This window comes from Barbus barbus (assembly GCF_936440315.1).
Source record: "Barbus barbus genome assembly, chromosome: 50".
Taxonomy (NCBI): domain Eukaryota; kingdom Metazoa; phylum Chordata; class Actinopteri; order Cypriniformes; family Cyprinidae; genus Barbus; species Barbus barbus.
Genome location: NC_136728.1, coordinates 7,542,798 through 7,557,684, shown reverse-complemented (window position 1 = coordinate 7,557,684; position 14,887 = coordinate 7,542,798). Strand labels below are relative to the sequence as shown.

Genomic DNA, 14,887 nt, shown 5'->3' with positions numbered 1-14,887 from the left:
AAGCAAAAATTTTGCAGCTAGCTGGTTGCTGGACAGAAATGTGATTATTGTACTTGGATTATAATCTGGAATTTGTACTTTTTGTCACCCCTTTTCCACAAAACTCTGTCCCTGTTTTGTGCACAAAAAAAGGGTAGTTCGTAGCTGGAAGAAAAGGCACCAAACTTACTGACGTTTGTAAATGCCATGAATAAAGACGTCGCTATTGGCCGCTTTAGAGTTCCCGTTGCAAATGCAACCAGGAAAACGGGCCGAGGAGGAAAATGGTTCTCTAGGAACCACCATGCTGGGTAGTTCCCTGAACTAAGCTCCTAGAACTACGTGGTGCAAAATTAATATAATTGATCAGAGGGGCTCTGACTGTGAGAGAGATCTGCAGATGCTCCAGGAACAACCTCTTTTGTGTCATGTGTAGTGGCTAGTGCTGTCAAACGATTAAATCGCATCCAAAATAAACATTTTTGTATACACAGTACACATATATATGTATGTGTATATTTATTATGTATATATAAATACACATATATGCATGTATATATTTAAGAAAAATATTTTATGTTTATATATTATATATATTTATATAGAATATAAATATATACACGTAAATATGTAAATATTTTCAAAATATATATTGTGTGTGTGTGTATTTGTATATACATAAACATACACAGTTCACACACATATTATGTAAACAATTTTTTTTTATTTTGGATGTGATTAATCGCGATTAATCGTTTGACAGCACTAGTAGTGGCACCTTTGAATCTAGCCAGACTTTTGGAGGTCAAGGTCAATGACAGCCCATGGGGACTAAACCAGTCAAGGTGTCTGACTGGTGCAGGGGACACTTGATAAGCCTAAAATAAAAACTTGAACAACTGGGGCAACCCTCGGCAAACACTGGGCCTTCCTGTTCTCCACTCGCAGTGATAATAGCTCACCCCTGTCGGCACGCACATACATATACTTGCTGAGAGAAAGGAGGAGGGAGGGGGTAATCCTGCCTCGCCTGGAGGTTTTTGGGATTGACTTTGTTTAGGCGGCAGACCTGACCCTGGCCTGTGTCTCTCAGCACTCACGGTGGAAAGTTCTGTGGGGTCCAGCATGCTCTCCAGTGTCATCGCTGCCAGGGGAACGTAGACTGCTGCTTCCACCTTTGCTGACGGTGCCGTGATCTTCCACACCGACCCCTCCATCCCCTGCTCTACTTTGGCTTGCCCAGTACCCGGCTCCTCTGGCTGGGAAAGGGTTACAAGGGGAGGACCTGGATCGGAATCCAATTCCGGGCACTGGGCCTGCGAAGGCGGAGAGGTAGGGGGTGGCGTGGGGTCAGAGGTGGGGGGTGGCGTGTCCTCAGGGGGGGCGCTGACACTCTGCCCTGGCTCTTCAATACTTTCTGCTGGGGGCTGTGCAATATACACACAGATGCATACACAAATATGAGCACAAACATGCATGTCACAGCACTCCTTGCCGCATCTGTATGACAGACCATTTGGCAGATATGAGAGCAGCAAGAAAACAAACAGAACTAAAGAAACAGCATGCTAAATAATTACACAATATCATGCATTTCAAAACAAACACGTAGCATACCAAGAACTGTATGATCATAAACCACAAACATGCAAACAAGTCATTTTGAGTCAAAGTCTCAACTACATTCTCTGTTGTAAAACCTAGTAAGCTTGTCTTCAGAGGTAGCAATTAGAGGCTTTTGATGTGTAGGCTGCTGCAAAAGTAGGCATCTTAATTTTGCTGCTTCTTAATAAATTTTGGCAAAATTCTAGGGTGGCATTAAATGCTCTTTGGAGAAGACAACACCACATTGCATTGTAACAAGTTTAGTGAAAACATGACATCAAGATTGTACATGAGTGTTTTATTTAGTGCTAAGCAATGTGATATTTTATGCCCACTGGTGAATTGTGAAATTAACTAAGCAACATGCCAACGGCAAACTCGTTGAAATTAATTATGGGTCAAGTCTTGTACCATTTGTAAGAGATACTGCCTGCATAGAGCGTTTCAAATCAGTCACTAATGATGTTCTATTTCAGAGAGGGTGCTGTTTTGAGCCTATATGCAGGAAGTAGGTAGCATTGGCAACTCACTAGGTTTTGCAACAGAAATATTGGCATATTGTCCAAATGTAATCTAGGACATTGTATCATCAATATTTAATAAACCTCATTAAATCTGATAAACATGTACAAAATCGATGCTTGTACACTTGATACTGCCCTGTCTGGACAGTGTATCTATGAACAACACTGTGACCAAACAAAAACATTCTGATGTTACAGAGCCTTCATATCCATGTCTGGGCTCTAAATAATTAATAAAGGGAAGCAGGTTGATGTCAGTACCTCGATGACGGAGGTCTTTTCCGTCTCTTGGCTCTGCTCTTGGGGTACAGGTTGCTCTTGCTCCCTCACCTCCTGAGATTTTTCCTGAGATGAGGGCTGGATGCGCTGGTTCTCCTTGTCGCTGTCATCTTTGGGGCTTACATGGGCCAGAACGGGGCTTACCTTAGCCACCATGGTGTTGGAGCGCGGCCTCATGGAGCGCCCACGCTGCACGGTCTCCCAGCCCTCTGCATCTTTTTTTGCTAAGGATTGATGATACCGATATATACATAAACACAGAAATGCTTATACATCTGGCTTTGAAAACAAATGACTGTCAATAGAGAAGATCCGTTCACCTGGTTTTTCAGCAGGGATGTTGACACTTGGGCTAGGGACAGGAAGGGACTGTGAACATTTGACTCGGTCAGCCCAGCTTGGTCCAGTGTGGGAGAGACGTGCCACAGCCAAAGTGGGAGGGGGACCACTGTAAACACACACAAGCCATTTAAAACAGAGGTTTCAAATTCAAATGCCCAGATGGACAGTAGCCAGGTGGTGTTATTCATCACCAGTTGCACAATTACAATAGATACAAAAGTTTTACAGCCATTAACTATATTGTTAAATAGTCCCCTTCTATGGGTAGCCATCACAAACGCTCTAACTATGCATCGATGCACTGGGCTTCCTCAAACACTGGGAACTAAAATGGAAACTTCAGACCGAGGGCCCTCCGTCTTGATCAATATCCATTTCCTGCGGCATCCAATTACAGCATAATACAGACATGGATGCCCGTGCTTCAGCAGTCTTTAACCACACTTAGATCTGCACCCCCCACAGTCTCAAGCGCAGGTCTGAGGAGAACCCGGCAAAAATCACATTAAACAAAACGCTTAGGCCGTTGCGGATCGATTCCCCTTCTCCTCCCAGCCTCTGCCAGACGGGCGTAGTCTTTCCGGTCTCGTAGTGAGGCCAAGATATGTATCATATCTGCAACTGATTTCTCCATCTGAGCATTCAGTGGCATTTTAATCGCATTATCAATAGTCTTCCCTTTACACTATCAGTAAAAAAAAAAAAACCTAATGCAGGGGAGCCTCATGTCTTGCTCCTCTGTTAGGAGTTGAAAGTCGCCACAGTTTGCCAACAGAGACAACGTTGTCAATTAGCTTGCTGTGAGCAAGGATAATGGGTTAAGGCCAGATTCAAGCAGATACACTATGTCTGAAATTGCAAGTAAACCTCTGTAAAATAAAAACAATAAAAATTCCAAGGAACAGCATGTTTACTACATTTTCCAAACAATTAATATTATGCAAGTAGAAAAAATCTGATTCAATATATTAGACATCATGTATCAGTTTTTGCTATAATAGCAAATTATATAATACAAACTAAATATAGTTCTTATCAGTGGCGTAGCAAGTCAGCCCTGGGCCCATATGCAAAAACTTTGTACAGGCCCCCCAAATGAAATGGGCTCCAACTTGGTTAACTTGTTGATTTTTCAGAAGTAAATAACATTACGTGACTATTCACAAGCGGTTTTAATTACGGTGTAAATGCTTGGAAATAATATTTAACGTTTTCAAGTCCATTCATTGCACGCAAGCCACCCAATAAATCGCAATGAGCTTTGTGCTTTTTTATTATAACACAAAGTCTCATCCTTCTGTAAATTTTAAGATCAGATACAAACAATAAATGTGTTTTGCGCTCTTTTATTTGTAGTGAGGTAACTACATTTGCCTCAGTTCAAGTGGCAGGTGAATCAAGGATAGTTAACTCTTTAATATTTGCAGAACACAATAAACATGACTAAATATTTGAATGCATATTGAAAAAAAAAAATCTGAACAATTTAATACAAACGAATGTCTCATGAAATCGATCAATCAGTTTCAAAACATCTATAAGCCTATGTTTTATTGGCGTTTTTCGTGTTAAGAAGGACAGGTTGATGCGATTTTGTTTGCGGAGTGTAATTTTCACATTAACTTCACACAATATAACATGATTTTATTATTGTAATTTTTACTTTATTCTTAGAATAGTATGATGTTAATCTTTAGTTATTTTTCAGTGTGAGACTAAAATGCCACTGTAGGGTATTTGTACTGCATGCAAACACAATCTTGGCACAGCGGCACAAAAAAATTAAATAAAAAATTTAAATAAAATAAAATACTATGAAGTTGACTCCCCTGACTCCCCATATCTCCTCATTGGACGTGCCTTTAGAGAGAAATGCATCTTTACAGATTACATAGGCTATGAAAGGGTTTTTAATTTTTGATTTGAATTATTTCATTGTAAAGCAGTAATTTATAGCATTCTAAATATATTTATCATGTCAGTGAGGCAAGTATTTGCTGAGTTTCGGTTCAGTTTTTGTGACGTGTTCCTGCTGAAGATCAAGACCCTGTTTGTTTTCTTTATTTTACAATAGCAAAACGTTTTGTTGATATTGTGAGTGCACACAAATAAAATTATTTGCAGATTCGAATGATGTATAGCCAACTCTTACCTTTATGAGGAAAAATTATCATAAAGGCGTATGTTTAATTTTCCACTCTTATTAAGAAAAAAAAAAAAAATGCAAGTGATCTCGCTAGTGGCTCCATGTCCTTCAAAGCGCACTTCAGCTTCCACTTTTAGCACAAACGATTTGATATGTAATCACACATTTATTTTAAATTTATATTGTGAAATGCATGAAATTGTGTGTCTCAAATGGTGCTTATTTGAGAAGGCTAAACAGATCAAACATATGCTCAACTCACTGTCTGGCACTGGCCGCTTGGTATTAAAAATAAAAACTTGAATTTAACAAACATAAAATGTTCCAATCAAGTTTCTAAATTAACTTAAAGAAAATAAATATAACCACTTTGCCATTAAAAATCAAAACTGAACTTTTTAATGGCTGCAACAGCAGCTGTGTAAGGGGGAAGAGAGAGAGAGAGAGAGAGAGAGAAGATACGGGCTCGGGTCGGACTCGGGCTTTATATTCGTTCCCTTGTTTCAATCCTGGCCCATATGCACCTGCATACCCTGCATACCCAGACGCTACGCCCCTGGTTCCTATACAGTAATATTTTCCCTATACACCACATTATTAGCTGTATTTTTTCACAATGGGTATCTAATGGAAAAATACTAAATATATAAGAATATACAAGTGCTAAGATTGGAGAGGTTGTACTTGTGAGTTTTTGAGTAATCCTAGGTGTGATGGATGTAACTGGATTGGCCTACCCAAAATTGAGGGCACGGCGAACGCCAGGTGATGGAACAATACGGTCTGACGAGGGGCTGGACATCACATGTCGCCCTGGTGACATCTTTCGAACTTCCCAAGCCAAAGACGTAGGCCTGCGGGAACAGGATGAAACATTCAAAGAAAGGTACTGATTCAAAACAGAACCAAAACATAAAAAGCATTTTAAAAATTCCCCAAAAATATTTAATAAACAGACATGCAGTGGCCAGGGCATGCTTACATGCGTCTAAAGGAAGCACATTCAAATTCTGCAGAAATGTACAGAGCTTTCTACGGAGTACTTTACAGTTTGACACACAACTTAAAAGCTCTTTTTATACCATAATCAATGTACTTGTGTTGTGGTCACTTACTCATTACGCAAAGGGGTGAGACCATGAAATAGTGAATCAACACAAATTACTCATTGATCAGGCTGAAAGAAGGGGTTATGTACATACTATTTAGATAACTTAACTAGCTGTATATTAAAACAACAGAAGTCTATGGAATGTGCCCATTTAGATAGCAAGCATATTATCACCTGTTCTGAGCATCTGTTTTTTCCAGCTTCTCCTGTAGTTGGATCCAGTCGATTAGAGCTTTGAAATCTCGGACGTAGTTATCCAACATCATCAGCACCTCCTGGGGGGAAAGTATGTGTGCTGTCAGTTCTGAAAGCCTCAATGAGATAAGGGAGAATTATATGCAACGCTGATATTTGCTTAAGTACTGACCAACAATCAAAAGGCAAAGTCTTCTAAACTGAAAAGGATGTGCTTGCAAAAACCTGCCAAATCTTGCTCCACTCTTGACCAATCTTGCTCTTCAAGGGTCACTGTCCTGCAGAATTTAGCTTCAACCTAAACACACCTGAACCAGCTAATCAAAGTTTTAAAGATCAGGACATTGGCCCTCCAGAATTGGACAGGACACCCCTGATCTATGAGCTATCAAAATGTTAAAGGTGGTGACAAATGTCTTTAATTTCCAACATCCAGGCAAAGTAATTTCAGTAAAACAACCCACCCCCCCAAACATACAATTTAATACAGAACATCTCCAAATCAACCTCCTCTACGTCCTGTCCTCTGAGTTCAGCCTTGTTAACGTTTACCTCACTGATAAAGCTGTGACCCGAGAGACCTGATCTGGCCATGCAAGAGGGCCAAAACGACCCCCCACCCTGACGTCTCTTTTGTGGCATGTCTGAAGGAACAATGAGCAGGGCCCCAGCTGAGACCCCCGGCAGAATCCAGTGAATTCTCTGGTAAGTGGAATCCTGTACGAGCCCCTGATTCTTGTTCACACTGAGGAGCTAGTGTAAACCAACACCCTGTTGTCTCTACTAAAAAGTGGGCATCTGTAGCTACTGGAGTACATCTCACACCCACCCCCACCCACCAGAAGCACTCCATTCACAAATGCCAGGAGTGGACAAAAAGAAAAGGATGAGGACGAAAGAAAAGGGAAAAAGAGTGCTGCTGCTCTTTCCCGCCTCAGTGGTCTTCCACAAGAGGTGCGGCTGAAATTACCAATTAGCTTTGCAAAAGGGGGCTGGCAAATCTGATTGGGGCTGTAATCATTTCTAGTTACTGGCAAAGAGTGTGCAGCGAATGACGAAATGTTCATTGTCTATCCGATATTCGATCTAGGAGCGCCGTAGGGACTCTGGGGAATCCCTTGGCTCCAACAAAGACGCTAGAGAGTGTCGCAAAGCCTTGCCACAATACAGATTAGAACAGGTCTACAACCCTAGACCTACCACAGGTTTGCTTTCAAGATTACAAAAAACCTGCTTGCGATTCTTAAATCTGCGTCAATGCCAGTCATAATCAAATGAAGCAGTAGGTTCTCTACAACTGCCAAATTTGCATTTCGTAGTGTTTAGAGCCATTTCTGAGGCACTAAAGTGGAGTGCATGTGAAACTGATCCAGCAGATTCACTCCCTTGCGAGTATGCAGGGTCTTCTTCACTTGTCTGATGCAGTTTCAACTGTGATCCAGTTGCCGTGCATGACGTGTTGACACCTGTATCACAATGTGCATTATATTGTGAGGTAGTCAGGAATACCCAACAGTTCAGTTGCATTCAAAATCAGGACCAGAGTCTGTGGTGTGACTGATGATCTGGATTAAATTGGGGACGGCAGGCGATGCTGTGAAACAGGCGCGTGTGTGTTTGTGTGATTGATGGTCGGTAATGAGGGAGTAGCAATTGTGAGGAGAGGTCCACAGTGCTTTTAGTTAATAGAAGAGTCAGGCCCAGTGAAAGATGTGTCCAGCAGCAGGCCTGCTGATTAGGGCTAGTTAACAACACCAGGCCATGGTGGAGCATGATACTGGCCCATTATGCAACAGCTAAGAGAAAACAAGTTAAGCTAAGTGCCCTTACAAAAAAAATAAAAAATAAAAATCACTGTAGAAGAAGAGGAACAAGACTTATATGACACTTGATGGGAGAATGCTTAATATGGTAACATTTTAACTCATTTAACTTCATTTGGTCAGATGAAAAATTAAAAGACCCCCAAAAACAATTCTGAGTTGTTATACATCTCTCGTTTTCATAGATGCATTCACACAAGTGATAGGATAGTTGTCTCGTGCATCGCCTGATGTGACATAAATCAGGTCTGAGACGAGGGAGAGGCCTGATAAGAACCAATTAGTCCCCTGGGCTGCGGGTTAAAGATGTGGGCGTTACTTGAATATGAAAATAAATCAGCCACTCGACTAAATCATGAACCAGTAAACACTGGCAGAGGATAAAGAATCAGAGACACAGGTGAATTTGGTGTGCTGGGAAACGAACAGGTTTTTATTTTACACTGAATAACATATGAATAAGCATATATATTTTATTGCAAATGCTGTACTTAATAGTTGTTAAAATAAAATAAGTTGTTTTTTCCATCACCTCTGAAACAACTTTTTTCCCCTTTTCTGCTGAAAACATGTAGGTGGGAAAAACCAACATTAACTAATAACGTCACAGCCTGAGGTTATAATCTAATAAGTTGCGATGGATAAAATTAAAGTGCTGCTCACGTTACTTTCCATTGAATATTGTGCTTAATGCATTTTGCAAACGCATTTGCAAACATTTTATACACTGTATAAAATGTTTTGCATTTTATACAAGATTCTGTTGTTGATCAAAATGATAATTTTACGCAATTATGCAACACACACAAAAAAAAAGTGCTGGTAAATGCAGCTGAAACATAGATTTATATCTTTATAAAGGAGCATTTATGCGGGCTTCAACAGTTCCAAGGGACATTTTCCTACTGTAGGCCTACAGTCGGTCATCAAACAATCCTCTACTGTCACATGGCAGTGAACTACAGATCTGTAGCAGAGCATGGACACACACACAAACTCAGACCAAAGGGCCAGGAAGTGTGAACAGACCCTCCGGACATGGAAACACAGCGGCCAGATAGTTTACGCACATTCGCACAGGCCGGCTGTCAACAAGGTAACCACAAAGGAGGCCGGTTAGCTTCGAGTGGTTGGCCGAACCCTGCTCAGCATAATTCTAGATTACACGCCAATCAATAAATCAGAGCCAGCAGTGTAGAGCGTGGACGATGGGCCCAAATACACCCCGGCGCCATACCTGCCAGGGTAAACACAGTGAGTGCCCCAACATGGGCTCTGCCAACCAAAACTAACAGAGTTCAAATGAATGTTTGCCGACACTGGTCTCAAGACCAAACCGGACACAGAAACACTGTTGATCAACTTGAAGTGACAAATCGTTATTGGGATCGTTGCATGCTGAGAAGTTATTGGTCATAGCGGGTGACTCTAGAACATGTTTTGCAATCAGCTTTTTGCTTTTACTAAAACTAAACAAAGAACCTGGAGTGGAAAAAAGTGTTTTGGGACGTCACCTAGACCTCGTACACTGAGCCCCCCCGACTGCCCGCACGGAAGGAGTGGGGCGGGGGGCCCTTTGTTTACACATGTCATCCATCTCCACTCCCTCCAGAAAGGCCCTGGAGAGGTGCAGTGATAATTCTCTCACCAAACCCCTCTCTGACACAAACCAGAAAACAAAAGGAATGCAAGGAGGAGGAGGAGGAGGCAGAGGAAGAACATCATCGCAACGCTTCACTCCCTCTAGTGACCAGAGTGCAAAAGCAGCCATTTCAAAGTTATAAACTAATAATAAAAAAGTAAAAAATAAATAAAAGAATAATTACAAAAATGTGTACATTAAAATTATATTTTAATTTAAATATAAATTATAGAGTTATAAATATATAATGTGTGACCCTGAACCACAAGTCACGGGTATATTCATAATCATACCCTGCACTCCACCACACTCTGGTCAGATTCACAGGTGACGTAGATCTCATCCACTGCTCTCCGGAGATTATCGAACAGGAAGGCCCAATATCGCGCTCGGAGGTCCACCTTCCGTGGCTGTCTAGTTTTGGTGGGGCTCTTCTCAGGTCCTTTGTCCAGTATCGACCCAGGTGTGTTTTTGCAGTCCAGTGCTGAGTTCTGTTAAAAGCAGATGTGATTGCATGCTTCAAATGGTCTAGATACCTATGTTTGACTGAATAAACTCCATTTGCCATTAACTTTATGGGCTAACGGCTGTTTTAATAATCAGTGTGCTGCTTATATAAACACTGAGGTCAAAGTATGGAAGAATTCAAATTAGACCCCATAAATACAAGGTTCAAATAAAAGATCTCTGGCGCCCTCTAGTGTTTAACATGAGCAAAAGCTTTCCAGTTCAAAACTTCCTGGTTAAATAATCCCTTTTTTTGAAGGATGCAAAGAAACATTTTCTTTTGACTTAGACCCCTTTGCTTATTTTTATACTGGCCAAGACTCATGCTTCAGATTATTATTATTTTAAGCGTATTGTATGGTAGTAGTATTTTCAGTTACTTTAGGTATTCATAAAAGATTCACAAACTAAAAATCATCTTTTTATAAATGAATCACACCTGCTTTTTGTTCCTGTGGAGCCCGGAGTTAATTCGTTGAGCTCTTGCATTGCTGTTACCGTGATTCTTCGATTTGGCTGCATGTGAACAGAGGAACACAATACAGTTAATCAGCAGATAAATATCACATTACTTTATATGTCCAGAGTATTCCACCTAACAAATTTAAATGGATGATATCAGAGCATTTATTGTAAAGCTGAAGACCTATTCAACATTCCGATTCTGAAATGAAACAATGCTCTATGAATTTAAGTCAGGAATACTAAAACATTTTTGCAATTTAAAAATTTGTTTTATTCCCATGATGAGGTTACATCACTATGTAGCATACTAGCACTTTAAATGTTATTAATTATAGCATGCATGCTATAAAAAAATTAAAATAAAAACTACGCAGTGTTCTGGTAGTCTTCCATTCTAAACATAGCCATTGTAAATACCACTGGCACAAAAAAAAAAGAAGTTTATTTTAAAATAAATAAATAAAAATAAGTTTTAAATAAAATAAAAATAAGGAAATCAAAATATAATACAACAAGTAAATACTAATTGTATTATTTCATTATTTTAATAATATTATCATCTTATTAATTACAATTTTTATATTCATTGTTGTATTATTTCTTAATAAAATAATTACATACATATAATTAAATATATAATAAAAGATTATGATATAGAGATATATACACACATATACACACCCCCACACATACATATATACAGTATATAGTAAAGTGATTTACATCAGGGTAGATTTGTAGTACTGAATTTATTTATTTTTGGATTACTGTGTTCCAGAGAACACTTAATACTGTGACATTCTGAAAATTCAGAATAATAATAAAAATAAAAAAAAACTCCTAACAATTAGGCTTCAGTTCATAGGCTACAAATAGGCTTTAGTTTTGTCATGCAAAATATAATTTGTAATAAATTTTCCTTATTTACTTTCAGGGCTGAAATACAAACTAGACACTCCTCTGTTTTATTCATGCTTAAAGTCATCTTTAGCCAGTGCTTGCATTCATAAAGTATCTTTGACTATTAGAACTGATCTGGGATCAGTGCCTGTATTGTGTTTTATAAGGATCAGCTTTCTGTAGTCATCTAGGATCAGCCTCTTCTAGTCAACATAATCCTCTTTATCAGGATATGAGGGGCCAAAACTGATTCTCAATCAGCACTTCTAACTATTAAGTGTACACTTAGGGTTACAACCCCTGATCCAGAAACGGTCACTGTGCACGATGAATGCAGGCACTGGTGAGTAGTGTTCGCTCGGACAGAACACATACTGCAGTCCCAAACTAACAAAAGACTCCTGTGGTGACCTGTCAGAGAAACAGAGGATCTGGGTCAGCTTACACACACACACACACACACACACAGAGAGAGAGAGAGAGAGAGAGAGAGAGAGAGAGGAGGATTTCACACAATCTGCAACAAAGAGTGGACTGTAACTCCAGGTACAAGAGAGGGGATGACAGATTTGGAGCACTTGTTCATCGCCCACATTTGCTTTGCAAATGGATGCTCTTTACAAAGCTGGATGCATTTTAAGTTGGTAGCCTGATGGGCGATGAACCGCGTGGGATGTGAGACTGTTTATGACTGCAAGAAAGAGCAATGTATCATGTATATTATTTTTAAATACGTTTATTCAAAAATGACAGTAAAGACACGTTACAAAATATTTTGGTTTAAAATGTTTTGGATTTATTTTTTAATTCATTATAGAATCCTGAAGAAAACAAAATGTATTAGGATTTCCACAAAAATATTAGGCAGCAGCACAACTGTTCTCAACAGTGATAATGATAAGAGAGGTTTCTTGAGCAGCAAATCAGCATATTAGAATGATTTCTTAAGGATCATGTGACACTGAAGACTAAAGTAGTGATGCTGAAAATTCAGCTTTGATCACAGGAATAAATTACATTTTAAAATCTATTAAAATAGAAAGCAGTTATTTAAAATTGTAATAATATTTCACAATATTACTGTTTTTACAGGATTTTTGATTAAATAATTGCAGCTTTGGTCAGCATAAGAGAGAAAATGTTTTGATTGGCAGTCTTTATAAAATCTGCTAATTGTTCTTCATAAAAATATCTTGGACATCACAGGCATTTAAGCAATTATTTTATGTTTTTCCCCATAACATGGGGTGGCTACTCAAGGATCTACACCTTATTTACGATAAAATGCAATGCAAATGTCTCAAGGCTTAATATTATTATTATAGTATGTGTGCATGAGTGTATCTGAATGGATCTAACCCTCTTCTTCCTTGCTCTCCACTGGGACACTCCATGCGATGAGGTTTCGAGCAGCCCGGCCTTCCTCTGCCACGATCTTCCTCACCTTGTCATGGCTGTTGGACCGCTGGAAAGAGGCCTGTTGCAAAAAGAAAAAAGTGTAACTAAGTGTAACTTCTACCTATGGGGTAGCATCATGTTGACATCACAAATAGTAGACAAATTGGAGGATAGTGATGGACTGGGTGCTTTGATGTGGATTACTGCGCCTAGTACAGTGGCCTTTTTCCAGTCGGATGTGGCTCCGTTTGGATCAAACCACTGGATTACAGCAACTCGTCCTGTGAGTTTGTTTCAATGTGATAAATGGCAGATGCTGCACATGCAGCGGTGTAGAGGGATAAAGAGTGCAGGGCAGTTTATCTCGCCAGCTGCTTGTAGACAAAGACGGAGAGCTGCCTAAGTTAAGAAACCCTTGCTGATTCTTCTGCTTCTTCTATCAGGTAACATTCAGCCGAATCCAGGCCCTGAACTGGCACAACTTGAAAACCCAGATGATCTAAAAGCCAGCAGTGGACTGCGTCTTATCCATCTAAATGTACGCAGTTTAATTAATAAAATTGATGCAGTTTGCACCTGGGCAAACTTGACTGATTGTGACATTATGGTCCTGCCAGAAACGTGGCTGAAATCATCAGTTACGAACAATATGATTCATATTGATGGATATAATGTTTTTAGGACAGATCGTGCTAAAAAAGGAGGGGGAGTTGCGATCTATGTCAAAACGACACTCAACTGTACTTGGTTAGAGTCCATCGGCAAGCCAAAATGTTTTGAACTGTCCGTAATTAAGTTACACTTCTCCAGCGGTGCTGATTTAATAGTAATGGGATGCTATCGTCAAACATCGGCATCTCATGAAGCTTTAACACTGTTGTCGGACTATATGAAAAAGTTTTCAGACAGTGACTTTGTATTGCTGGGAGACTTCAACTGGGACTGGTTAACTAAATCTTCAAAATCATTTAAGGTTATTTGCGATGCTTTAAATTTGTCACAATTAATTAATTCTCCAACTAGGTTGAATTTAAAACATATGGACAAGTCCACATTGCTTGATGTTATACTTACAAATTCTCCACATAAGTATTCTTCTGTTGGAATATTTAGTAATGATGTTAGTGACCATTGTGCAGTTGCCTGTATCAGAAATTGTAAACTACCTAAATATAAGTCCAAGTTTATTTTTAGGAGAAATTATAAAATTTTTAGTGAGCAAGCATTTTTACATGATCTGTATAATAGTGAAGTTTTTCATGTATGTGATATGGCAGATGTTGATCTGGCATGGAATTAAGACAAATCTTTTAGCTCTGATTAATAAGCATGCACCTCTAAGAAGATTTAGAGTTCGTGGTAAAGACAATCCATGGTTCAATACATGTTTCTTCTTCTATTAGAGAAAGAAATATTGCTTGGTCCGAGGCTAAAAGAACTAATAGCGCTAGTGATTGGGAACAATTTAGATTGCTAAGGAATAAATGTACTAACATCATTAAAAAAATACAAAAAGTGAGTATTATCTTAGTATGATAAATAAAAATTGTAATAATCCTAGTAAATTTTGGAAGCTGATAAAATCATCAACTGGGTCCATGTTGGCTCCTGCAGCTCCTGATTTTCTAAGGGTAAATAATGAAGAAATTAAGGATAAACATAATGTAGTAGAAGTTTTTAATACACATTTTATTAATATGTTTGTTGTATATTGTCTGTTACAGCTAAAGTGTTTGAATCTATGGTAAATGATCAGTTAAAGTACTATTTGTCAGCTAATAATATTTTATGTCAAACTCAATCAGGTTTTAGAAAAGGATATAGTACTGTAACTGCTACAATGTCAGTCACTAATGATATAATGACTGCATTGGATGATAAAAAACGATATAGTGTTGAAGTGGTTCTCTAATTATTTGACTGGAAGGACTCAATGTGTGTCGATAGATAATTATGTTTCTGCTCCTTTAA

At 39.1% G+C, this 14,887-nt stretch overlaps 1 protein-coding gene across 2 annotated transcripts in view; it reads right to left on the bottom strand.

The window, feature by feature from the left end:
• LOC306868470 (S phase cyclin A-associated protein in the endoplasmic reticulum-like) overlaps nt 1-14,887 on the bottom strand; it is a 107,174-nt gene that overhangs the window by 83,378 nt on the left and 8,909 nt on the right. For both annotated transcript variants that reach the window (XM_079414654.1, XM_079414653.1), the window contains exons 2-9: nt 12,878-12,995; nt 10,593-10,669; nt 9,940-10,137; nt 6,161-6,261; nt 5,613-5,729; nt 2,708-2,835; nt 2,370-2,611; nt 1,080-1,406 (exon numbers count right to left, since the gene is read on the bottom strand). In XM_079414654.1, the coding sequence (XP_079270780.1) occupies nt 1,080-1,406; nt 2,370-2,611; nt 2,708-2,835; nt 5,613-5,729; nt 6,161-6,261; nt 9,940-10,137; nt 10,593-10,669; nt 12,878-12,995 (1,308 nt within the window). The remainder of the gene's footprint in view (nt 1-1,079; nt 1,407-2,369; nt 2,612-2,707; nt 2,836-5,612; nt 5,730-6,160; nt 6,262-9,939; nt 10,138-10,592; nt 10,670-12,877; nt 12,996-14,887) is intronic.